Raw genomic sequence first — 26,705 nt, forward strand, 5'->3', positions numbered from 1 at the left:
TTGCACACTCTGCTCATGTTTTAAACAGGTAGCGTTCATTGTACTGCTACCTCTCTATACCTATTGTACTGCTACCTCTTTACACCTTTAAGCAAAATGTTTGCCTAAGTTCTTTGCTTAAGAAAGCAATCAAATAATGATTTTCTCCATTTATTTGAAGTCATGCTTTATCGTGTGTGCCTGTCAGACCAGGGAAGATCACTGTACATTGGAATTTGAGTTTAGAAGATGCTGTATAGATTATTTTCTAGAAGAGAAAGAGTGCTTGTAGGTGAAGGAGTATTTTCTTTCCTTCAGTACAAGTTTTAAGCAGTCTGCCCTGCTAGGTGTACTATAAAGCCAGTTTTTCCAAGTGCTGCTGTTAAGAGTACCAGAGGGCTACAGTGTGCATTGACTAGAACAAGGTTCTCAGTTCTGTATGTGTTAGGAATTGGACTCGGGTAATTCATTTATTATCTGCTCAGTTTCTATCTCTGTGAACTTGCTCAGAGAGAGAGAGAACTCAAAAATTTTTTGTCTGTTTCTAAGGGTTTCGTCTGGGGATTTTAAAATTGCTTTATTTCATGTTGCCTCCTTTCTTTTTACACTTTGCATGGGGTTGCAAATTCTGTTGCTGTGCCTTCTGTGTGTAGCATCAGCCTCTGCTTGGGTTATGGCCCCCAGGAATGAGGTGGGGAAGGGATGGATTGCTTTGGAGGGGTCCAAAAGGCAGCTAAGAGCAGCAAGGTGACATTTTTGGGAGTAACAGCTCCCTCCTGCAAAGTCTTAGGAGACTTGTCAAGCTGAAAGGCTGTGAACTAGTGTAGTGTAGCCAATTATGTCATTTGATAGTGCAAGTTGTCATGTTAAGATGATAAACAAAAAGTGTCTTCCTTGTAAGTCACTGGCCTGTGTAGAAATCTAGTAACTCTTCTGCTATTTGTTGGATTCATAGTAGTACCCTCTTTTCTGAGCTTGCTACCTGCTGCAAGAATATTGGTGTGAGTAACTTTAAAAGCAAAATATCTTATAAAAGCAAAATATCTTAGTGGTGAATAAAGTACCAAGTTGCTTCTGTGGCAGCGATGGTTCTCAGACTGTCCTGAAGAACATTCTGGCTTCATTGAAGATTTGCTATAAGCTGTTAATCCTAAAATCAGAGAGAGAGGGGCAGGTAATGGAACCAGCTTGTCCTAAGTGTTGAAATACAACTAATGTGATCGAGTTGGTGGGGTTTTTTATCAGCTCTTGGCCTTCCTGGCTTTGATTGTACTTTTATGTACTTTAGGCAATGTTTACCGATGCTTTTCATGACCAATAATGTGTTTACTGATGCTATATTCATATGATGTGCACCTGTGTTTTCCCGATAGTGATGCTTTTCTCCTCAACTGATGTCTGTAAAGGAATATTATATAAAGAAGTCTGCATGTATCCTGTAATGCAAATTAAGTAGCTCATGTGCTCTCTGCTCTGGGCAGGTTCGTGGCAGCCTGCAAGTTTAGAAAACAAGTTTATTTGAGAATTCATGTAAATTCTGTGCAAGAATGAGAACACAGGGGACAGGAGGGAAATCACCTTGCTGGAAACCCCCAGAGCAAATCTTGACTGTAGGCTGTTACTAAACTGAACTGTCTGAATTTGAACCCTTAGTTTTTAAGTTCATGCTTATTAACGAGCTTGAAATTCAGTAGCCTGTCAGTCTTGAGGATGGGATGATGAACTGGTCAAAATGGTGCAATAGAATCAGTAAAGCTTTAAATTTATAGTGATATGCATCCCTTGTTTTCCTTTACAACTTGGAAGCCTGCTAATATACAATGTTATGTTTTATTCAAAACCAGAGCGCCAGGAAGGGGGAAGAATAATTGAATGTCTTCAAGTGAAGCTTGGTGAAGAGCTGTCCTTGAAGGTTTGCCTGGACCTATGTGGGTGGCTCCAAGGTTTAGCTGTGCTCCTTTTGAGAAGAAATGGCAGCAGCAAGCTGGCTGAATGCTGTTCTAAATAAACATAGAAAGTTACAGTGTTGCAAAAGGGATGAGGTGGGGAAAATATTTTGCTTAACTGAATTGAATTGAGATCTGTCACAGGTAGGCTGGTGGTGCTTCTGTCCTCTTCTAGTGGTGACAGGGCATTTTCCTAAAGCAAAATGTATGAAAGAATAAGCTGCCATCAGCAGAAAGGAAAGACCTTTGGCTGGGGGGCAGTCTGCTAAGCAGACTGGGACACCAGCAAAGACAGTACCAGAAATAACCTCCTTGAAAGGTTTGTGTCTCTGCAGGTCAGATGGTTCCTCTGAGATGTTTTTAATGCGAAAGGTAGGTGAGGAGCAAGGAGGAAATGCAAAGAGGATGACTGTTCTTAGTTTTTATGGGGATATGTGTGCTCACAATGGTCTTAAGTTCAGTAAATTCATTTGATAGCCCCCAAAGAGTTTGCTGCTCTGCTGGAGAAGTAGCATTTTGATGATAAAGCTGTATTTGCTGGATGAATTTGTTAGCTAGTTACTTAGCTAAAGCTTGTAAGCACAGTGGTGCTTGACAGAAATAGAGTGGAGAGTCTGTGCTGTGCTATCATGTGTGGCTAGGTTAATTTTTGGAGCACTTGTGCTTCCAACAAGCAGTTGCAACACCCATAGTTTCATGAGAAAAACTTACCTGGAGAGCTCAGGTCTTGCCTGAGCACCTAGTTCTTGAGAGAAAATAAAACTCTTTCCTTCTAGCAGTTTGTGTGCTTCTGAATGAGGCTGTCTACAACGTTTGGTCTGTTTGATCCATCTTCCCCTTAGGTAAAGATGTGCTTTGGGACCTCCTCTAGCACGCTGCTTAGGAGTGTGTTAGATGAAAATACTAGACTTTCCAGTGATCCTAAAATATCACATGGCTCTAGCAAATACTTCGGCTCAAACCATGAGTTCCTTAAACAACAAGGCATTGTCTGTGGATGTAGTATTTAATGCAAATTGTGTTGTGTTTTATCTGTTACTTAAAATCAGCTCCACCATGGGAAGTGATGCTGTTTGGTGTAAAACTGCTCCGCTCTTTAATTTGCCGCCTTTAGTGCTACCATACATGGCCATACAGTAAAAACATTTGTTGACTCTGAGCAGCATTTGATTATGTTGCACCTCAGCTGAATGTTTGCTTGCAGTTTCTTGATGTGGTTCGCAATAGATGTGGCTTTTTGTAGTTTGAAAGTAGGTGTTTATGCATGAAACTGTAGTTTGTGGCCTGATGTACCAAGAGGCAGACCATAAACATGAGAGAACCAGTCTGCTAACGCTTGTCTTCAGCAGGCTGTCGCTGGGGTTCTTTTAATCTAATGAAGATGGTGCCTTACAGGACATGTGTTTAATTTTTTTGCCCATAGTTAAAACAACACTTGGTTTGGGGGTAATTGTATTCTCACTGAGGTAAAACAGTCCATGCTCTTAAAATAGTACATTCGGTAGAAGGCAGGATTACCACATAACTGCTTAGGTCCTCTAGCTCAGAGGTCATATGAAATACTTTTCTAACATCATTTAACACCTATGGCATTAATAACATTGGTTATTCCTGTATTTTCTATTCCACATGGTGTCTGCGATAATGCCAAGCAAAAAGCAAACTCCCTCTGAGTTTCTTACGTGCTTCCCTGCCCTATGAGTTGGGGTGATGCTGACTAAGAGTGGTACTACACCTGCAGGTGCAGAGATGAAGGGGAAGAAACAATGTGGTTGGTTTTAGTATAAGCAAATGTTTTGCTGGTAAATATGCTTTTTTTAGATGGAAATTGATGCTTACTTAAATATGTAGACTGAATACTGAAGGCAAAAGCATTTTTCATAAATTTTGAGAACATAAACATGTTTCCATTTGACACTCTTTTGGCTTTTCAGCCTCAGCAACGAGATTAACTGTCACTGCTTAAGAGCAATTGAATTCTGCTTATTTCTGGGGCTTTAGGATGAAGAGACCCTAACACCCCAGAATTGTTTTTCCCCATAGATCAGCTACCAAGCAAACTTTATGAAGATGGTGCTCATAACAAGTTGTGTGCTAGGAAATCTTGCTCATGTGTCAGGATTAGCAACTGTAAAACCACTCCATAGTTTCTGGTTCTTGGAATTTGAGTCTGTACACATTTCCCCATATGTAAGTTGCAACAATATTGGTTGTGTTGTGCTTTTAGAGTCTTTAAGTGGGAGGGTGAGGCCACTCAGGAATTGACTTTGTCAACCTGCCTTGTAAATGTTCCTGTTGGGAATGATTTGGTTTGAGGTGTGCCGGCATGCGGCCGCCGGCCTCGTGGAACAAAAGGAAGTGCTGTCTGAGCATCCTCTGCCAGGAAGGCATCTGTCCTGGCTTGTCGTGTGATTCTGACGTTTATATGACTCTGTGCATGCTGCAAAAATGATTTGGGTAACATAGGTAACGCTTAGTTTGGTACTCATGAGCTAAGCATCAGCAAGTGTGGATTGGCGGTGAAGTACACAGAAGATCTAAGGCTGCATGTTTGGCTTCAGGTGCCATTCCTGTGAATTCACTGATTCTGAGCAACTTTGTGCCACCAAGGTACAGATCTAAGTGTAGTGCAGGCACGGGCACAGGCCTCAAAGAGAAACAAAGCCTGGGCCCTGAGGGGACTGCAGGGTGGTGTGTGTGGGTTCGCTTGTGGGACAGAGACCTGTGGAACAGGAACTTTTCAGTCTTCCCAACTGTGAGTCTGGTGGTTTGGGGATTTCTGCTTGTTGTTTTTATTTCTCTTTAGGACACATTTTTCTGTTACCCCTTGATTTCTTCTAGGAACTTAAGCTAGCTGTCTCTGATGTAAAAGTTCCAATGTGTGTGGCTCTGCTTCTGAAAGGTTTGAAAAGAAATGCTGAATATCCTATTGTAAATAGTCTTTGCACACTGTACTGCAGTGTACCAAATTGATGAGAAAACCAGTCAGAATTACACTCTGTCAGATATGAAGGAGTAATAATAACCTTTGATCTTGAAATCAGCTGCTGCTTGTAGTAAGAGGCTATGAAGACTTTCTCCAAGGACATTAAGCCTTAACTTCTCTGCAAGCACTGATAAGGCTGGAAAGAGGAGTGTTGTATTCTCCTGGTATCTCTGATGGAAAATAATGTTACTTTTTTTCCAAGTGATTTGTGCAGCTGAAGCTTCGTTTCAGTTCACAAGTCCACACTGAAAGTTCCTTGAACTTTACATGTTGGTTTTCTGATCTTCTATTCTTAGAGAAACTTGGAGTTTTTAAAAATAGTGGTATTAACTTGAACCACTGCTTAAGAAACACTAGGGTCTATGTTCTTGAGACTAGCCTGTGTTTAAAGTACTTGTGCTTTTCAGCAGACATGGTGCCTCATGGTGATTTCAGGTCAGCCTGCATCACTGAAATGTGTCGGGTATCTCACTGCTGAGATGGGGGAGAATCTCCCTCTCTTGATTCAATGAGTCTGTTCTCTTTTTAGTCTCCTCTGTCAGGATCAGATCTGTCTAATGCTGTGCCCAAGCAGTTGAATAAAACAAAAGGATTGCTTGTGTGCTGGGAAGATCTGAACACGCTGTTCCTAATGTGAAAAGGCCTACACAGCCTGCCCTACCTGGGAAGAGATCTCCTTCCCTTCTTTTCACTCTCACAATTAGGCTGGTTAACCTGACACCGTAGGCTAGAGACAAGGAAAAAAATACTCTTAAGCTTTTAACTGTTTGTCTCTGAACACCGAACTGAGGTTATGAGTACTTTTTGAGGTGTCTGGGTTAATCCTGATGCTGAAATGTCAATCTCGTGAAAAAATTTCCTTTGCAGAGGGGACATTAAGGCTGCTGAGTTTATTGCTGGACTCGGGAGTGATTGGCACCATCTGTGCTTTGCTCTCCTTTGTGGTCCCTGTGGGAGCCCATGCGCTGTCCCTGCCAGGAACTGCCGAATCTGATAGTACAGGTCATGTGGAAGAAGCACTTGTTGACCGGTACAAATTCTCCCCCTATCTGAGGTTTTACTGCTTAGCCACAATGCTTCTGCGAAATTGTTTGGGAGGCAGAAAACACATTTGCATCTTAAAATATAGTGTGATGGCTGATAACGGATGTGCAGAAATATACCTGGTGTTGGACGTGACAGGTTGGACTGCTGAGCTGCCACAGTGGATGGGACTGTGGTGTGGGGCTTGTGTGTGACAAGTCCATCACCCACCTTTTGGCATGGCTTTCATACAGGGTCTGATGTGGTGTCAGGAAAACTTAAGGACCTGCTGTGTTAAAAGTGCATATTTAGTCTGTTACCACCATGTAGCATTTCTAGTGTGAACTTTTTGCTGATAGCTTGGTACTTGCAAGCTGTTCAGATACTAGGCAGCTTCCCCTTAGAAAAGGGTGTGTTTTCATTTTAATTGATTTTTGCCAATATTTCATAAGTAGGCAACAAATTATTTCACTATAACTTAAAATTTTCATGACTCGGACCTAACTGGATGAGGGTTTTGGGAAAGGCTAATAATTACTAGTGAAAATATATGGCTAAATAACATAACTGCCACTTAGGCATTGTTGGCACTTCTGATTGTGGCACTTCAAAACTTAAAGATTATAATATAAGTCTGCAAAATGAGTCTAGACAGTCTAGTCTCAGGCCATAAGGTTGGACTTAGATAAATACATAACAGCTATTAGAACTGTGCTTGTCTTCTGACACATTGTGCTATTTTGTAGGGGTTTTTTTATAATTACCCTCTAATGATAATTCAGTAAATAAAACTTTAAAAGTAAAGGACCCTAGACTTCACTAATGAAACTGAATGTTTTCATGTTGGATGTTGTCCAGGCTGGTGTTCAACAATTCTATGGGATTAACTGTGGCAACAGGAAAAAAACCCCGACAGAACAGGAACTAGTATATTGCTATCTATGAATACAGTGATCTCATAGTATTAATGAGGTGTCTTACTGGCTCTGAAAGAGTTGTATTAACTTTTAATTACGTATGTACTATGATTCTGTGTCTCTTAGAACAAATGTTATGATAACTTCTAGAAGTTTTTACTCCTTTGTTTCAAATCCTGCTTTGGCACTTCTATAGAATTTGTTTATATATACATATACATATGTATAAAGTAAAAAAGGGAGGGGACATCCTGTAGTGATATGCTGTGAGCTTTTCTTAAGTTTATGGATATTTAAAGGTGGTTGCAGTTGGACAGGGGGATTTAGTTAGCAGCTTGAGCTGTCTGGTGTCCTGAGTGTGCTGCTGCAGGCAGCAGGGAACTGTGGCAGAAGGTCAGGAGATGGGATGACAAAACTTCCCTCTTCCACCGGCAGGAAGTCGCTAATGTGCTTCAATTGTATTGTGAAATACTAGCCTACAAATATTTAATCCTAACTTGAGTTGTTCTGGAAAGCTGTGGCTCTGGGTTTAATGGGCTAGTTAACATCATAGAATCACAGGATGGTTTGGTTTGGAAGGGACCTTAAAGATAACGTGGTTCTAGCCCCCTGCCATGGGCAGGGGCACCCTCCACCAGACCAGGTTGCCCAAAGCCCCATCCAACCTGGCTGTATCTCTGTGTTAAATGTTTTAAGAGGAAGAGTGTGGAAAACTTACCTTTCTCAGGCTTTCTACCTGGAATCTTTCTGCTGAACTGTGATCCAAATCCTCATCTGCTCCCATGCTATTACAGGCCTACAGAACTGACAATAGCATCGGGCATCATAGAGAACTGAAATGTAATAGTAAAGCTAGGTAAAGGTTTTTACCACACAAGTCAAACTTCTGCTTGCTACTTTCAGTATAAGAAAGGTATTAACTTCAGAAATGTTTTACCATAGCTTCCTGTGTAGTCCTAGGGCTCAAACATTGTGAGGTACTTTAAACGTGTAGTAACAGCTAACATTACTAAAGGTGTACTGGAGTTACTGAAGCAAGGCTTAGTTTTACTACTTGGTTTGGGCTAGAAGTACTTCTTACTGCATAGCTGTAACTGTATGTGTCCAAATATCCATAACCTAGGCTGGACCATCTTGAAAAGTCTAAGTTAACAAGCAATTGATTTGCAACTTCAGTGTACTTTAAAGGTTCTGATGTGATATGAGTATGTGCATTCTGCTCAAGAAGTGGGTAGTTTTTTCAGGGAAGTAACATTTCCATTCTGTGTTTCAGTACTTCAATACGTTGCTCAGGGAGTTAGGTCTTAAACACGAGTCTCCTCATAGCCTGTAACCTGAAGTCTTTTGCTGACTGTGCTTCAGTTAGGGTTAAGTTACTGAAATGAAGAGCTGTTTTGATTGTAAGTCTTACCCTATTACTGTACTTATATTTATAAATCAAAACCTCTTGTGTTACACCATATATTTTGAGGTGTTCTAATGATCTGGTGTATGAGAAAATGTATGCCAGAAACTTGCTTCTGCCTCACCAGGGGATTTTTTGAGTAACCTTACTTTCTTTTTGCTCACAGCTATATCCCCCATTATCTGGTTATATGCATATCCTAAAATCAGATAATAGTCTTTTTAAAAGATGTAATGGGTGTTTTGAGGTAAAAAAACCCTGAGTTCATCCTCAAGAGTTTGTGTGAGCTGCTATGTTGAAAACCTGATAAAATTTAATGGGTGAAAAGATAGTACATACTGATTTTTTTTTTAACATTTCTTGAATTGCAAGTGGCCAAGATCAGGAAGATTAAGTACTTGTTGTGTTCACAGTTCTTGCACATGAAACAAAAATGAAATTAAATGAAATGAAGACTCATCTATGCTTGCAGTATGGAGTACACTTTACAGTCAGACATGTTTTGACTTGAGAAAATGCATAGCCGCCTTCAAAGAACTTTGTAGGTACTTACTGGCATGAAAGGGCATTAATTCAAGGCACTGTGAAGAAGTCTTAACAGACAGTGAAAGTGTACATTCTCTGATCTTGAGTAATGGAAAAATGCATCACCAGAAAGTACTCAAGAGGCCAAAGTTTAATGCATGCATTGCCTAAAAAAGGTCTGAGAGTGCGCTTGGTGTGGTTTGATTTTGAGAAATTCTAGAGTTATAAATCAGAGGCAAATGCTCACAGGACGGTGAGCTGCTGATACTGAGCTGATGTGTGGTGTAGAGAGCTGTGGGGTAGGAACTGGAAGGATATGTAAGAACAGTGTGGGTTTAGTTTGTGCTTAAAAAAACCCCACAGTTTTCACCTTTTCAGAAGGTAGTATTTAAAAAGATGTTTGCAGACATTTAAACCGATTATTAAACACATCCCCACCCCCCCCCATCAGTATTCATGTTATGCATGTAACCAGTACCCACTCTGTCCATATTTCAGGTGTTAAGGCTGGGACAAGTGTTTACAACAGTTACCTCAATGGTATGTTTAATCTTGGCAGGATGTTAGCAGAAAGGCATGCAATCTTTTCCAGTAAAGTAGATGTAGCAGTTGTTCGCTAAACCTCTGTGACTGGAACATGGGCTGGGAGGCTGCCTTAGTGATGTTTCAGAGACTTTTCTCCAACTGAATCAGCTGTCTTAGGGCAGATTCTTGGGTTTTTTCACAGGACTGTGTAATTATCTGTTTAGTAGTTTAAAAACTCTCCAGATTTCTACCTGTAAGCTTGTGCTGCTTTGCAAGTTGTGCCTTGGGTGCCAGGTTTGAGAGAGTAAAGTAGTGAGGCTCTTCCCTGTGCTGCTGCAGCAGTCCAGGAGAGGATGGAGAAGGTAAGGCTGCTTTATTTTAAGTAGCAATTAAGGAAAAGCCAAAAACTAACAGGCAGGGTTTTTTAGCAGTGTTGAAAGATGTAAAGAGCTATTGGATGCTCCCTTCCAGAGCATAAAAGTCAGTCTGATTTCAGACTTTCTGTCTGTCCTACTCTTGGTTCACTCAGACCTGCACAAAAAATGAATGATCTGCAACTATGGTGACTCTCAAATCCCTAATACCACTCAGTCTTTCTGAGCTCTGCGTGAAGTCTGGAATTACCTAGCACACAGCTATCTAGAGGAACATCATTAGATATGACTGTGTATGAAGTTCAAGTATTTGCATAGGAAGTAGGAAGGTTGAAGGTGCACAGACAGAATTCAGGTAACTGTATTAGCCTTCAGATTGAAGGCACTTCAGCCTATATACCCTTGCCTTGCCCCCATCCCAACTCATGTTTCCCAACACCTGTAGGGGGAAAAAGAGTTAGTTTTGTTTTTAGGTACTTTGGGTAGTAACCACAACAAAGAAAAGAACTGCTGTTAACAAAGTATAATAAATATGCCCATGCACTCAACACAGATTTCTTAAAAGCTTGATTTTTTTCTGTGCTCCTTCAATGGTCACTGTATATGGAGGAGTAGAGAGGGGGAGAGAGAAGAGTATGTGAGTGACTCATGTTTTGCACAGTGCCATGCACTCAGACCAAGTGCAATCTTTGAGTTGCATAAAAAAATGTTGAGGAAGACTTACTTATACTTAACCTTAAGTCGGGTGTTTATTTTTGCATCCTACCATATCTTAATCAGAATTTTAGACTTGTATCTTTTTCCGCCTTCAAATTATGTGTTGAGGCATAATCTGGTGGATGCTGTCTGATGCTGCCATAGGTTATTCAAGAATGTTGTATTCCCTGTTACAACTTCTTCAACAGAATCGTTAAGATTTGATTGAGGATGTACTTAATCACAAATATCAGTGTTTTGTGTGTTTGTAATACTATTTGGAAAAAAAAAAAACCCTACCCCTTCTCAATTTGTATATGAATCTCCAAAGGGTTTGGCTTCTATATGGCTCATAGCATCCTTCTTTCACTGTAACTTTCTTCAGTTTAATTCTCTTCTCTCTTTGTGTCTGTTTTCACTGTTCATGAGATTATCAAGTGTTTCACATCACTGGATAATTGCAGTAATTGTAGTTAAAAATGACATCTGTTTCCCTGGATAGCCATAACAACGCTGGCAGTATACATTAGAACAGTGGGAAGTAGTGTAAATTGAGGGGAGCGTCATTGATTGCTTACAAGCACTGCTTATCTTTTAATTTATATTTTTCACAGGAAAGGAACAGGTGCTCTTACTGTTTGCATAAAGTAACCTCTAAAGATTTGTGTGAATATGGGATTACTGGAGGAGGATACACCTGGCCTTCTGCAGTATGATCCAGTTCTGCAGCCTGGTCTTTATCAGCACAATTCCAGACCTTTGGTCTCCCACTCTGCACAGTATTCAACACAAAATGCTTCTCATTCTGCAGTGCATGACTGCGCTGCTTATGCCAGCTGAGTGGCTCAGTGCTGTCCCGAGCACGTCTGTTTAAAACGATGCTGGGTTGTGGTGGGTGGCTCCTGCAGCCTTTCTGGTACAGCCCTGTGCAGGACCCAAGCCCTTCACAGAGCTGGCACTGCTGGCCATGGGCTCCAGCAGCATTCATCTCCCGCTCCACCAGTACCAGCTAATTAGACCTGGCTGGAAACATCAGGTTCTAGTGAGCCACCTGCTCTTGGAGAGGTGTATGTTGAAGAGTTTGCCTTTCACAAGCTCATTATCTAATCAGCTTTGTATGTGTTTGGCTTTTCTGTGACTTGAGTACATGGGGCTCTGCAAAGCACTAAACTGGTATGTTTTCCTGTGTCTGTTCCCATACTCTGGAATGCAGTCTGGCTTTAAGCTTCCTTCCAGAAGTCAGTTTGGGTTTTTTCTTGCATGTTTTCCGTGTTTTCTAGCCATCCAACTGAGATGTTTTCTAAAGAAATGACCTCTAGAGTCTCCTTTTGTTGTGTGAAAAGGAGGTTCTTTGGTTAATCTCTTGAGGTGCTGAGGCCCTGGCAGCTGCTTTGCTTCATTACCTGTTCTGCTGGGCAGGTCTGTTCTGGGTTGGGACCAGTGTGGTGCTTAAGCCCTTGAAGAACATCTCTGTGGTTGACACTGAATCTGTTTGTGCTCCTCTAGTGACTGGGATGGGAATGTAGATTACAGGTCCTTGAAATGGCCTCTAACCTCCTCCCCAGCCTGGAGGAGGACACAGTGTTTCACCAGGGTCATTTTAGTACTGACACATGTCACTCTTCTGAGGTAGAAGAGCTAAAGGGAGAGACTAAGATTTCCATGGGTGGCAAAGCAGTGAAGTCTATATACTGATTTGTGCAGCCAGTCTTTTAGATCTTAAATCACGGCTCAGGAAAACTTTCCCTGTGTAGCTGAGTACCTCAAACAAAAAGGTTTTTGCTTATGGTCCTACTAACTGGCCAGGGCACTGTGATCCTGGTCTTAAACTCTGGCACTTTGTCCGTGACTTGGAACAAAAGTCATAAACACTAATTTAAATGAAGAAAGGTGGTTATACTAGAACTTGGTCAGGCTTGTTTCCGGTTCTGGATTAAATGTTTTTGATGTAATCGATGCAGTGTGTGATAGGGCTGTAGCTGATACTGCTACTTGTTCTATGCCAACCGTGTGAAGGTGTGCCACTACACATCCTGAGTTGGACTTTACATCCCTCAAGCAGGACAGGAAGGAGCAGACAAACATTATTGATGAAGTGCAGAGGGAAGTGGAAAGGAGCTAGGCAAGAGATGTCGAAGGGTTTTGGTAGTCAAAGGAGAAGCTGCCAAAAGAAACACTCTGTCAAGTAAGACTTACAGCCTAGGAGATGTCTTGGGATCGTGCATTTCAGGTATCTGGGGATGTACACAAGTCTGCAGCTGAAGCTTTGGTATGTAGCATTCACTGACATGTGTAAATTCTGACTTACAAATTATAGCTGGGAAGGATTTTGGGGCTGTTTGCAACACTGAAATTGTGGGTGTTATTTAAATCCAGAGCTGGTCTGTAACTTTAGCTGGAGGGTGGAAACCCTCCTATTTCCTTGCCTCCACTGGGTTAAAACCAAAAATTTAAACATGTGGAAAAAATTTAAATAAGCAACTAGTGACTCTTTGAAACATTAGGTGTATATTTAGTAAATACAAAAGGAGATTATAGACACAGCGAGGATGAATATATATTGTGGCCTGTGCCACTCCTTTAGCTTGCTTTCACAGTGCTGGGCTGCCTTGCACTGCGTGCCCTTCAAGCTTTGTGTAGACATAAAAGGAAGAAGGCTGTGCAGCCTGCCTCTGGACTGCAGCTTGTGTCAGCTCTCTGTTGATAGTGTCTGACTTCTCTCTCTCACCATAAAACTTCAGTGCTGGTGCAGAGGAAGGTGATGTGGTGCCTTTCCAGCTTGCGGGCTGTTGATGACCATATGATGAGTAAATAAGAAAAACTGCATAAGAGCTGTGAAACTTCACGGGGGTTCTCCATCGTTCCATGAAAAGATGTCTTTGCTTCAGTAATTGTTTTTATTAATTTATGAAGTGGGACTCCTGAGCTTGTAAGTGAGTCCAGCTAATGGAGGAATTCCCTTATGTGTATTAAAAGCAGCATAACGGGGGGGGCGGTGGGGGTGGGGGGTATGTGATGATAAACTGAAAGCAGATTTTTCACACTTTCTCCTTGCCAAAAGACTTGATTGCAACAATGATTTAGAGATTACTATTACCTTAAATGGAAAGAGCCTGCTAGAGCAGTGTTTGGTATACTAGTGCCATTGTTCCTGAGCACCACAAGCAGAAATCCCTGCGAAGATGGGGAAATTGTGTTTGAAATACACAGTTGTCATCTTAAAATATATAGGAAGGGATTGTGGTGGTGGTGTGCAGCCACAAGTGATGTGGGTGGTGTCAGCATGGGGGGGCTTGGGGTTTTTTTTCCCCCCTCTGCAAAAGAGTTTGCATCCTTGGCAGGCTTTTCCCTTTCTGGACTTGATTGCCTCAGCAGTCTTAGAAAGAGGAAACCTAGAAAACCTGTTGCATAATATTTTGGATAAATTGAATGGTTGATGAGACTCCTGGGCTTGGCTCATCGTTTCCCTACTAGGAGGTAGGTGGAAAGAGCCTTGATCTTGCTAGTGATAAAGGTAGTGGTGTAACACAATAGCATGTTCAACTTACTAAATCTCTTCTTTGAAGATAGTTTCTTATAATTATTTCCTGCATGCAGTGGCCAGTTGTGGTGGAGCTGGATGAGTGAGGCTTACCTCCTCTGATTGGTCATAGAAACCCCACTGATCCTAGAAGAGCAGATCTGACACACTGGTCTGTGCCGGGTCACCCTGGAGAGTGGCCCAGTGTGGTTTGTACCAGCTGGCATCTGAGGCACCTGCTGTAGCCTTCCAGTATTCTGTAGCTTAGCAGAGCATCTGCTTTGAAGTATTAGATGTTGCTCAAACAGCTTTCGCAAAGGAGAGGGCAGGAGGCAGGCCTGGGTGTTCGAGCGCTTGTGGCATCACACAGCACTGCTGCACTAAGCATGCACGTGCTCCTCTGATCTCTCTGAATGTGGCATCAGTTTTTAAAACCAGGAGGTTGGCAGTGGTTTGCATCTGCTGGTGTTGCATTCCTGTTAGTCTCTTAAGCAGTTCTGCCATTAACTCCTTGCCTTCTGTAAAGCAGCTCACACTGGTGTGTGTGGTCCTGAGCTTGCTGGCTGTGCTGGCACCTGCCCGCCGTTGCAGGGTGGCACTCACAAGTAAAGGTTTCAGGATACGCTCTGCCATCCCATAATTCTGTCAATGCTGACTTTACAGCAGCAGGAGGCTCCATTTCTGCTCGGATTGATAAATACTGCGTCTGCTACACCTAATTGTCCTAATGAACCCTGACTGAATAAGGCCTGCGAGCTGTGGTTGATGCGCTCCCTGTGGCAAATAGTCCCTGTGCAATTTGGGAAGACTCCTTCAAAACCAGCAGCTATTTCAGGCACATTAGTTTTGTCCAGTGCCTGGAGGTAAACCACAACGCTAATTGCCTTGCAAACCTCTCCCATAGTGGCTGTGACAGCAGATTTGGCAGTGCAGCTCCATGGGAGGGAAGAAATTGCTTGTAAGAGGCCTGTTAAATGGGGGAGTTCTGGCATCTGCTCCTTCTGAATTTGAGATGTGGCTGATGCTGGGTCAGGGCAACTCATATCCTGTTACCTTTCTTGAGGGAGGAACTGTGTTCCACGTTTCTGTACCTGGTCTGGTGCTCTCACTTTGTGTGTGATTTCCTCATTTTTTTTTTCTTTTTTCTTAAACCCCCAAAACCAGAAAAACTAAACCAAAACAAAATCCCAAAAAACTAAAATGGGTGGAGGGAATGACAGCAGTGCCCTGGAGATTACAGAACGTGCTGGAATTCTTGGTCCATGGACAGATAATAAGGAAAATATGAAGAATCCCTCTGAGGTTGTTACGGTTTCATTTTTTTGACCTCTCTTAATGAAAACTGTTGTCCATGTTGAATATAAACTTGCTGCTTTAGGTGGTCTACTAATGCTGATTCATACATGTAAAACAAGTTTATTCCAAAATCTCCTTTTTATTTAAAATTTGGAATGCTTTAACACTTTACTAGGTGTAAGGAGTCAGTAACTTTGACTTCTGCAGGATAGAGAAATGAAACTTTGAAGCAGGAAAGTAACTTTAGAGTGAACGCTTTCTCTTCCACATCAGAACCCTGAATATCTAGATAACCTAATAGTGACACCATATTTTAGTAGCCTTTTTTAAAAATGAATTCCACTTTCTGTTTCCTTAATGAAACATGGGACTTAAATTCCCTTCCTTGCGGTCTTATCTTCTAAAGTCAGGTTCTGTAAATTATTTTATTTACACGTATGGTCACGTAAGTAAATTTGTCTTCCATCTTTCAGAGTGTTAAAGGCCACAGAGGACTAGAGACCTAATTTAGTATTTATTAATAAATTTCTCAAAGTCTGTTCTTGTATTCCTGCATAGCACTTTTTTTGAGTCATGGATGCTGGTAAAAGACAACAGTTTTGAAGGCTGGGGCTTTTCTTTCTTAAATCTTCAGAGAAGCAAGGTAAATGGTCAACTAGTAGGTGGAACAGCATCCTCCAATGGGCTTGTTCTGCTGCCTGCAAACAGGTGCTCTTCTGGAAAGCTTGATGTTTGATTGTGTGCTTCATTTAGGATCACATGCCTGTTGGGTTGCTGGGGATTGGTTTAGTTTTGTGAAGGTTTCATATTGGTGGGGATTGGGGTGGGGGTAGAGAGATTGCTTAGCTGGGTAAATGCTCAAAAATCTGTGAGAAACCATTTCTTATCCAGAAATCAGTAACTTACACAAAAATACTGTGGAAGAGGAGTGAGTTAAATACAGCATCTTGTGTCACAGGTACCTCTGGTGGGACAGATTGTTAGGATTTTATCCTTCTCAAAGAAGAATGTAGTTGTTTCTACCTTTATTGCTACGAAAAGGTAGCGGGTTACACAGTGGTGCTGTTGATGCAAAGCAACTGAGACTGTTGTGTAGGTGCACCCTGAGAGGACAGTTTACTGATGTCTAATCAAACTGAAGGAGATGGGCCGAGCTGTGCAGTGTCTCTGCTCTGTCTCAGCAGTTTTTCAGTGTGGTGCCACATACAAATGAGTGGATACTCTTCCTGTAGCCATCTGCATGATGGCAAGGTTGTGGTGTGTGGGCATGGGTTATATATCATAGACGCAGCTGGTAAAATGTGCAACAGTGGTGAGGTGTTCCTCCTAAAAAGGCAGCCACAGCTCAGGTTGAGCTGTGCTGGGGGATCTGTGTCCATGCTCTTAAACCAGAAACTTGGCATGGATGTGTGGAGTTAGTGCTGTGCAGCTGAGACCAAGACACAGTACTGCAGCCAGTCCTTGTCAACCCTTCCCCACTCAAACTGGGCAAGAGCAAATGCAGCTGCATTAATAAAGCCATATCTGCAAGAACAGAGTTAAGTGTTCTGCACCTAGTGTGGGCTAGTGCACCTTGTCTGTGGGTTAGTGCTGGAATTTCAAGTTTGGTTGTAGGTTTTTCCTTGTTCTCCCTCCCATGATATCTGTTACCTTGGCTTTGGTAAGCTTAGAGGGAGAGTGATGTCTTGTTGATACCCTTGAATTTGTGACAAGTAAAGATACTTCAATGCGAACTATTAATTTTTACACTGATAGGGAGATTCACCCTAGTTCTGGTGATAATATCTTAATGGAAGAAAACCCACACCCCCTTTTGCTTCCTAGGAGCTGTTACATAGCTGTAAAACATTCTTATTTCCTTGCTGGCTTACAGAACGGAGTATTGCACACAGGTAGTAGTCCTTCAGTTACTGTGGCATGAATCTGGGTGCATAGGTGCCTGGAGTGCTTTATTTCCAAACAGTCAGGGTGGTGCCCGTCCCCAGTGCCCTGAGCACAGAGGGGCAAGAATTTTGATCAGAGTTCAGATTTGTTGTGCCAGTCAGTGTGCTCTAATTTTGGGTGAAGAAAACTTTGCTATGGCTGCATGTAGTCTAGAAATTCATCCTTTGAAACTGAAACTTCTTGTCTTCAGTTAGCATATTTAGCCTGGTAACAATTCACTATCAAGGCACCCAGTCTCTAGAAAGATGTGCCAGAATGTGCATTGCTCTGCAGTTTGGGTGGTAAGTGATTCTGGTGGAGCCCTGTGCTTAGGCCATGGCTGACAAAGGTGTTCCGTGGCTCATCTTGTTTCCAGGAGTTGTCTTTTTGGCAGGGGTGTGTGCTCGAAGACACTGAAACCATGAGAGAAATCCTGGGAATGAGGATGATTCACTAAACTCTATTCAACTTAGAAACTAAGGGTCGTTTGTACTGCATAGAGCTGTTACTAGAAACTGATACAAAAACTGCTAGAGAATGCTAGAAATAGCTGGGAAAATCCTGGCACTTCCCAGAAGGTACTGGCTATGGGAGTGGGGGAGGAAATCCTGGAAGCTTCTGAGAATTCAAAAGAACCTCGGAACTCTACCAGAAGTTCAGAGAAGCTTAGCAGTTTCTAGGGTCCATAAAAGCTGCTAGAAACTGAAGTTTCTAGGGAGTCCTGTGGGGAAATGGTAGGAGTTACCATAAGTATCTAGAAAATGCTAGAAATTTGGCAGGAATACAGTAAGTTCAGTGACTCCGATAGTAACTTCTAGAATTGTGAGTGTTTACTGGGAATGGGACAGCTGCTACCTGCTGTCTTTTTGGATGAACCGGCAAACAGTTGTACCTGGATAAAACCTGCCTGCCTTCCCTCAGCTGTCAAGCCTACAGGTTTAGCATCTTGCTTGGTAAGTGCCCTGTATGTGGCTTGTCTTACAGACTCGTTTTATTTTCTACAGTCCTACTTTGTTACGGATTATGATCCAACGATTGAAGACTCCTACACCAAGCAGTGTGTGATAGATGAGCGAGCTGCGCGCTTGGACAGTAAGTAGCCCAGCTAGAGCCTGGTACTAACAGCCTGTAGCTGTCAGCGCCCGTGTTTACATCCATACGTGTAAATGTAACGCAGGTAACCAGCTGTGCAGCATGTGGCTTTTATGTAAGTGTGCAGCTGACAAAAGCTACCTATCTTTTGTTTTATTAATGAGCTACAAGGATCTCAGATGCTTATGCCTTATGTATGTGGAGGTGCCTCTCTTTAAAGTAAATTGGACTTTTTTAAAGAATGATTCCCTAAGCCCTAGTGCCTACAAAACTGCAAGAATTTGTATAACTCCTGGCAGTTACCTGGGTGACATTGTGGAATGAAAAACACATTCCTTGGATGTTGCATGCTGCCTCTCCCAAGTGCAATATAAATGCTTTGCTTTAAAAGTTTCAGTTCTCCCTTGTCGGTCATTTCTTTAAAGACAAACGAGCAACCCTCCCATCCCCAAGTCTCTGTAAGCATTTTCCAGCTGTTTCAGCTGGTTGTGAATTAGCCAAAGCCCACTGAACTTTGTTCAGATTGTTTGGTAGGTCTTGAATTGATCAGTCAGTCCAAGAACTTGTTAGGAATCTTAGCAAAAAAATCCAGTAGTATCTGTAAAAAGGCATTTCTGCTTAGCTGTGATGTAGAAGGAGAGGCTCTCGCCATATCCAATTAGTAAGATTTTTTTTTAATCTGTCTATACTTTAAGAATATGAACTGTAGTAATCATTGTTTTGCTTATGTTCAGTTCTGGATACAGCAGGACAAGAAGAATTTGGAGCCATGCGTGAACAGTACATGAGGACAGGGGAGGGTTTTCTGCTTGTTTTCTCAGTCACTGATAGAGGAAGGTAAGCCTGATGTCAAGTTTTAAAACGAGCTGTAATTAATCATAGATTGCTGCTTATCCTTTATTGAAGCACTTTATATATATGTTAGAGATTGTATATTCACTCTTAGATCCTGTGGGTGCCGTTCTTTCAGCACTGATGAAAACCTGTTTGAAATCAGTCACCAAAAGTATCTGTCTCTTGCAACAGATGACTTGAAAGTGCACACAAAATAATGACAACTCTAATTACAGTCCAGAATACTCGTTCCCTGGAAATGACAGAAATGTAAGGGGGAGGTGCTATGATGTCTGACCTGTTCTTAGAAATATCCCCTTGCTGTGTGCTCATCAACATCAAGTGGCTGGCTCTGGATTTCTGAATGGGTGTATCCAGTTCACGGTGTGTTTCTGTATTCTTTTGAAGGCAGTACTCTGCTTGCTTCCATTAATTGACTGGAACCTGCATAACTGATTGACTGCAGAGTTGAGATGAAACATAGCTGTTTTTAGAAGCTTAAGGAGCTTGGTCAGGTAGCTTCTGGTCATTGTGAAAGTAGGAGACTGCCGTGTTTATACAGATGATTGTTTGATATTTTGGCTGTAATCTTCCTCCACTGAGGTTATCACATATGTAATAATAAAAGAGAACGGCTTAGGGATCTGTCTATCCGTTTGTTTTGAGTTGCAAGAGAAGAGCGATAAAATTACATCCCCCTAAAAAGAAGTCTGATTTCCCAACTTATAGCTTAAATCTAGGTTCTAATAAGTTACTTCTGATCTTATTAACAGGTCTATAGGAGGATTAAGATAAATGTTCTGCGGAGCATGAGCGTGTTTTCGTTGGATCTGTATTTTACACTTCAGCATTTGATGCTGTTAAATGTATAAATTCATCTTGATGTACTGTCAAGAAGAGATTCTTACACTTATGGCAGAGATCTGGGTTTGTGGATTTAAGACATACTGAATGCTTGTGTTTAGCATAAATATTTTTGCTACAGAGGAATATAGTTGTTTTTTAAGTAATCATGTGAACTCCACTGTTTGTCTAAAAATCTTAAGTTTTTGTTTGCTCTTTTGGATAAGGGTCTGCTTTGATTTTGAGCAGATCTTGATGTATTGAACTTGCATATCACTCTCCTCTCTGAAATCCTTCACAGACTTCTGAGGATCAGAGTTTGCATTTTTCTGTTCTGATACCATTTGATTCAATAAACCTGCCTGTCATTGAGCTATCTGCTAGCAGTGTCTGTCCTGCTTGTATGGTGGAAAGTAATAAAGAAGCAAGGAGAGTTATAAATGTCTTAGTTGGCACCTTTCAGATCTCTTCCTCCAACTGTTGCAGGCTTCTGAGCAGAGCATTAAACCAGCATATTGAAATGGAGGTCCAACTATCCTTGGTGGCATTCCTTCATTCTGCTTTGCTGTTGTTCTCATGATTGCTCTGTGTGGGTGAGGTAGATTGGCATTATCGTATCTATGTAATTTTTTTTAATGCTGTTTTCTTACTGATGTTCGTCTCACTTTTTAGATTTTAGTTTGCAAATCTAAATGTAAATGTCTTTGGACTGTATACCTGGAATTAAACACAGTGCTTAAGAAGTATGTCCTCCAAAGGACATGCAACTGTCTCCAAGCATCTGCGCTGAAGCCCCTTATGTAGGGATGTAGCTTTAGCAGTGTTTTCTTGAAAGCAGTGATTTATTTCTTAATCCTTGTGTAGATCAGAACTAGGGTGTTGGTTTTTTTTTTAAATGTATTGTCCTTGGAGAATATTTCTGGTTTGCTCACCATCCCTTCAGCACTGCTGGAATATTCCTTACTGCTTGAACAGCATGAGTACCTGATATAACTTAGTTGGTAACTGGAAAGCTTCCTGATCCTTGAGCCCTGCTGTTTTTTGGTTCTTCAAGAAATAAAACTTTCCAGCTTTGATAGCTTCCCTCCAAAGTACTAGAACTAGTTGTGGAGGTTGACAGCTGAAGTACTGATTGTGCCAGGGTTTCTAGATTGTAGTTTGAATATTCTAGCCAGAGTTGAACTCCAAAGTCAGTACTTGTCTAGTGGTTGCTTGATTCTGGGTCCCTCTGGACTGAGACAGGCTTACCCTGCAGCCCCACCTAAGCCTGGTGCGTAACACTGTGTGAAGTTGAGGATTTTTTTGGTTTGAGTGTTGAATGATTCTCTAACTGGTCATGCTGTGCTCGTGAACTCCTTGGTGGAGTGCCTGCAGCTGCCTGCTGCTGCGGCTCAGCAGGGCAAGTCCGAATAGGTGACTCATGGTTTCTGAACTTCTGCAGAACTTGACAATCTGTGAATTAATACACTGATGGTCTACTTTATTCTTTTACAGTTTTGAAGAAATCTATAAGTTTCAGCGACAAATTCTTAGAGTGAAAGATCGCGATGAGTTTCCTATGATTCTAGTCGGTAATAAAGCAGATCTGGACCACCAAAGACAGGTAATTAATTTGCTGTTAGTTACTACTCACTTTCTTCTAGAAACTTCACGGGTTTCCTTCCGAAAATAGAATGGGAACAAGACACAAAGTGGGGAAAAAAAATCATGTCATACTAATGCCAATGCAAGAAACATAACTGTACTCAGTTTCTGTACTTGAAGAATCTTAGCAGCATGATGGCATTCCACATACAGCACATCTGACTCAGTGGGGTTATGTTGAGACCAGATCTCTTCCCATACAGAGTTGAGAGCTTTCTGTCATGACTTAATTACTCAGGCATGAACGTGTCTAATTCCTCCGTTTTGTTACTCACCATATTGCACTGTGCCAAGCAGAGTGTGTTCCAGCACCAGCCCTAACGAGCCTGAAACTGGCGCTTTTAACATTTGCTGGTGTTAAGTGGCCAAAAAGAAAACAGGAGAAGGCTACTCATTCATACTTATTTCCTGTGTAACTGACTTAAAGCTTTAAAGCTGGAACCACAGCAGCATAATTACTATTGTATTTATGTACCTTAGATTTGAAACAAGTAGACTTTAGCCTCACCTCTAGTTGTAAGAGCTTAAAAGATTTTGTTTAGAATGATTTGAAGGAGTTTTAAATCCCTATTTACTCTTTATATTCAAATCACACTGATTTGATCTGAAATGGGAATACCTTTGCTTCATCAGTAGGAAAGTATCAAGTGTCAAACTTATATTCTTCTTCAGCAACTTACTTCAGAAGTTTTCTATTTTCTTCTAAGACAGTAAGGTGACTCTTAAAGCTTAGTAGCAAACACATGAATGATTTTTATCTAAGTGTAAACTAAGTGTCATTAAAACTGCTGTGGTAGCTTTAGAATTTCACAAGGAAAAAACATCTTTAACAATAAGATATTCTCACATTTGTGTACTGGGACACAACTTAATTCCTATCCACAAGTACTTACATAGGTTTTTGTTCTTTGCTAAATAAAATCTTTTTTCCATCGAAAACCAGTGGAACAAGAAAAAAATCAAGCTCAAAACCAATAACCTGAAACAGTTTAGTGGGTTAGTACCCACTAAATTAATTTCTTGAATACTAGATAAAACCTTCAGTAACAAGATGCTCCCTTCATTGTCGCAACCTCTTTACCCCAGAATGTGAATAGAAGTGATGACAAAATGAAAACCCATACTGAAAGATAATGTCTTAAGTTTTCACAGAACTAGTGCTCAAACTCATCAGAAGTAAATTCATGTACTTGCATGTGCACAAAACTCTCAACCTGTCCCTGAGACAGCAGTGAAACTCTTCCACTTTCTAGTTACCATTATGTCCCCAGCAAAATTCCCAATTTAATCTTGCAGGTCCTGGAACGTAATGTACTCTCGTGCATAAATGTTGGTGTGGAAACCATGTAGGTGAAACTCAACTGTTGTGCAAGATGTAACTGCTGAAGGACAAACATCCAGATGCTTTGAGAGGGGAAATAACATCATTGCTATCAGCCTCGGTTCTTAGAGGGTACCTGCAAATGTAGTTATGATGCCGTAAATCTGTTTCTAGAAGCAGTTACAGACTTTGTTCTCTCTCCCCTGCACTCCTATTGCTGTTAGGCTGTGTCTGCGTCTCTCTTAAAAGAAGTGGTGTCTGTTACCTGTCCTGATGGCCCCTCCATGCCTGATTCCTGGCTGCTTTTTCAGATGGCAGTGGGCAGCTACACATTGAAGCTCAAAGCAGCTGTGTTTAAATTGCTTAACTTTACAGTTTTGCTGCTTTTATCTGAAGACAAATAAAGAAGGGATCATGCTTTTTGCTTTTTATGCCTACATTAATTGCCCTAATTCATTAGATGCTGACAAGCATAACTTTTGGTGCTATCACTCAGAATTTATTTGCAAATTGGTAGATTTGTGACTTCCATCATAAGTTGGGGCTTAGACAGCCTTTGTAGCTGAAATAGCACTTCTAAAATTGTTGAAACAACTAGTTACATCGTCTTAACTCTTCCCTGTCACATGGTGTGTTTCCAGTTGGCTGTAAGTCAGTCTGAAGGAATGGTTTGGGGATGCTGAGCTGACAGAGTCCCCAGAAGGGAGATGCTCTCCTCCCTCTTGACTTCATGTTCCTGCTCTTCCCTTAGCTTGACCCTAGCTCTTGCTTGAAGCACTTTGTGAGTTGAATCATCTCTCTAGGCAGAGAGGAAAACAGACGAGCTGGAGTAGCTTCCTGGGGCCTGTGAGAGTTAAATCAGCTAGCGGAAAGATTGAGTGCCAGTGCTCGAAGCATGGGGAGGGGTGGGACTGTGGCTCGGAGCTGAGGAGGGAAGAATTGGGTGGGAGGAAGAAAGCGAGACCTTGTCTTTTGGCAGCAGCGAGCGGTTAGATGTTATCAGCTGGATGTTAAATGCAACCAGTCTCTGCTTGTCAGTGGGGTTGATTCTGCTGTATCATGTGAACTCTGGATTCAGGCATCCAGTCAGTGAGTTGGACCAGTTTAGTGATCTGGCTGAAAACTAGTCCTGCCACCATCTTGCCCCAAGTATGGATAAACTCCAGCCTGACAAGCGAGGTCATCCTGCTCTGGCTAGAGGTCTGCTGCACAGACAGCTGTGATGGGAGGACTGAGGACAAAGGCAAGAGTACTCCCTCGCCTCGGTTAGAAGTGCTGGGGTGAGTGGGAAGTGTTGGGCTGTCCCTGGGCTGTAACTTGCAGGCAGAAATGTGAGAAGTGCCAGTCCTCTGCATTACTGCCTTTTTAGCCTGCTGGTGTGACAGTTGTCACTTGAGTTAGACTTTAAAGCTGGTCGACCAGGCTAGTGTGTCACGCTCTGGTCTGCTTTCTTATCTGGCAGGTCTACAAGAAGCCATCTTTCTCTTTTAGACTTGCTTAATCACAAATGTATACTTTTCTGCTTCAACACCTACAGAAATTCAGGAAGGTGGGTATGAGTTTTTGGAGCAAAACTGTACTAGGCATCTGTCATCTTTTTCTGAAAGACAGGAGGCAACCCTGGGAAATAATGAAGAACACATGCTACCTCTGAGCATGTAAAACTAAATTCAAGTGATGTAGTGAGAGTTAAGATCAGCAAATGATGCTGGATAGAATTAATGCACAAATCTTCCTGGAGCCGGAAAGAGTTAAACTTGTACGAAAGTTTAGGATGTCTCAAGGGTCTGACCACACCTTTATGCAAGTAACTATATTTTGTAGTTGAACACAGTACAGAGTGCTGTCATCACGATACTATAAATTTGGAAGCAAATGATGCAGAACTAATAGTCCTTCTATGGTAGTAACTGGTTCTCAGGAAACACGTGAAGTGCAGAAGTGCACAGATGGTAGTATGATCTTGCTGAAGTGCTAGGAGCATGCCAAAGGTGTAGTCTGAAATAGTGGTGGCAGTAACACGCTGTAGGGTCAGTGCTTGGATGTTTTTGGAAGAAGGGAGGTAAGAGGATGCTTAGAATAACACAGTAGCTTACAATAGCTACAATAACTGTGTAAATAGTTAAGCAGACTTCTTGTAATTTTACGGTCTTTGTGGTGTGGGAGACAGTGCCTGTACATAGGTTGACAAAGATCAGTAAGTTGTTAGAGGATGAGCCAGCATCAATGTGCTTTTAGAATGTTCTTGTGTTGTAAGGAGTAGATTTACCAGTGTTTCTAGATTCCCCAATCAGGCACAAGTTGGTGCCTGTGAAACCAAATTGCAAAATGGAAGCACCATCTCTCATTGCTCTTTCATTAAAGTAAGTACTGCATGGTAGTCCTTATTTCAGATGTGCTTGTTCTGTACAGCTTGAACAATGCTGGGTTTTTCTGCAGCCCGGTAGAGCACCAGATGTTTTATTAGTAACTACAACTGACAGAAGAGGAGACTTGTCCATGCAGGGTATGTTTGTCTTTTTGTAGGTAACTGCTAGCTTAAACTGGGTCAAGGCTGATTGTTACTCAGGTGATAGGGTCTTGAGGAAAATTCAAGTTAGAAGAAGTGATTGCTTGTGTTTTGTTAAATGTTAGTTTTTGATTTTGCATCATGACTGAATTCATACAGTGACTTAGTGCTCGGGTCATCTTGGTGCGGGATGCCTTCAAAACAAGGTTTTGGAGGACCATGTGACTTCAGTTTTTGCATAGACAAATGATGAGTGAAGCTGACGATCCCAGGTGAGCAGCCTCATGCTTTGATCTCCATCAGCATCAGCCAAGATAGTGGCAGACCAGCAGTTAATATATTGTTTTTTCACAAACAGGTAGGCCTAAAGTGGCTTATTTCATGGGGAGATGGGTGCAGGGACTGGTGTGGTGGCCTATCCAAATTCCATTAACATTTTGATTTGGCCTTTTTCTTAGCTGTTGAGAACTCTGTATGAAAGTGTGACAGCTTCTCAAGGTAGTAGATTTTATGGCCATACACAGTTGATGCTTCAGTTATCACAGATGGATAGTACCTTCAGGTCTTCCCAAGGCTTGCCTGATTTTGGACTTTATAGGTACTGTGTTAGATGCCTTACTTGAATACAGCAAGTCAATCTGTTTGAACATATGTGAGTGCTTCATAGCCACAGTTTGGGTGTACCAGAGTGACCTCTTGTATGAGGAGACGGACAAAATAGAATTGGTGGAGAGTGAACGACCCCTGCGGGAAGGCAGTATGGTAGCTGACTGTGAGCACAAACTCACGGCACTTGTGGCTGGGCTGGTTGGGCAGATAATCAGAATGAGGGACACACTTCTCAGGACTTCTCAGGAGTGGTGGAACAGGAAGTGGATCTGTGCAGGGAGCACTGTGGGGTGATCACACGGAAGTAGGAATGGACTCCTCCCAGGTGTAAGGAAGCACTTAGCCTGCTACCTGCTAAGGCAAGTACAGACTGTGTTACGTATCCAGACAAAATACAGATGCTGTGTTACACTTGGCAGCCTTGTAAGGTTTCTTTAGGTGGAGGAAATAACAGAAACTTCAGAAATTAATTTATATCTGATGGCTCTCAGGTACAGAAGTGAAGAGGAAGCACTATGTGAGGGGCGTTTCACAGGATTCTTGTGGAGATAGTCAGATGGAAGCTATTTCAGTAAGATGACTGTTACTTAAGGAGTTGGAGAATTGGCTTTTCCAAGTTTGACTTGCTCACTTATATCTTCTATAATGGCATATAATTGGAAAAACTTCTACTAAATACTGACCAGCATGAATGAATGACATCCCAAACCAAACTGTACAATATCTTAAAGCAAAGAA

General features: G+C 41.8%; 1 protein-coding gene across 1 annotated transcript in view; it reads left to right on the forward strand.

Moving 5' to 3' along the window:
• The window catches only part of RRAS2 (RAS related 2), a 44,488-nt gene that overhangs the window by 13,401 nt on the left and 4,382 nt on the right, over window positions 1-26,705 (forward strand). The window contains exons 2-4 of the mRNA XM_084262845.1: window positions 18,120-18,207; window positions 18,942-19,044; window positions 21,379-21,487. Coding sequence (XP_084118971.1) covers window positions 18,120-18,207; window positions 18,942-19,044; window positions 21,379-21,487 — 300 coding nt within the window. The remainder of the gene's footprint in view (window positions 1-18,119; window positions 18,208-18,941; window positions 19,045-21,378; window positions 21,488-26,705) is intronic.

This window comes from Gallinula chloropus, assembly GCF_964237585.1.
Source record: "Gallinula chloropus genome assembly, chromosome: 4".
NCBI classification, from domain to species: Eukaryota; Metazoa; Chordata; class Aves; order Gruiformes; family Rallidae; genus Gallinula; species Gallinula chloropus.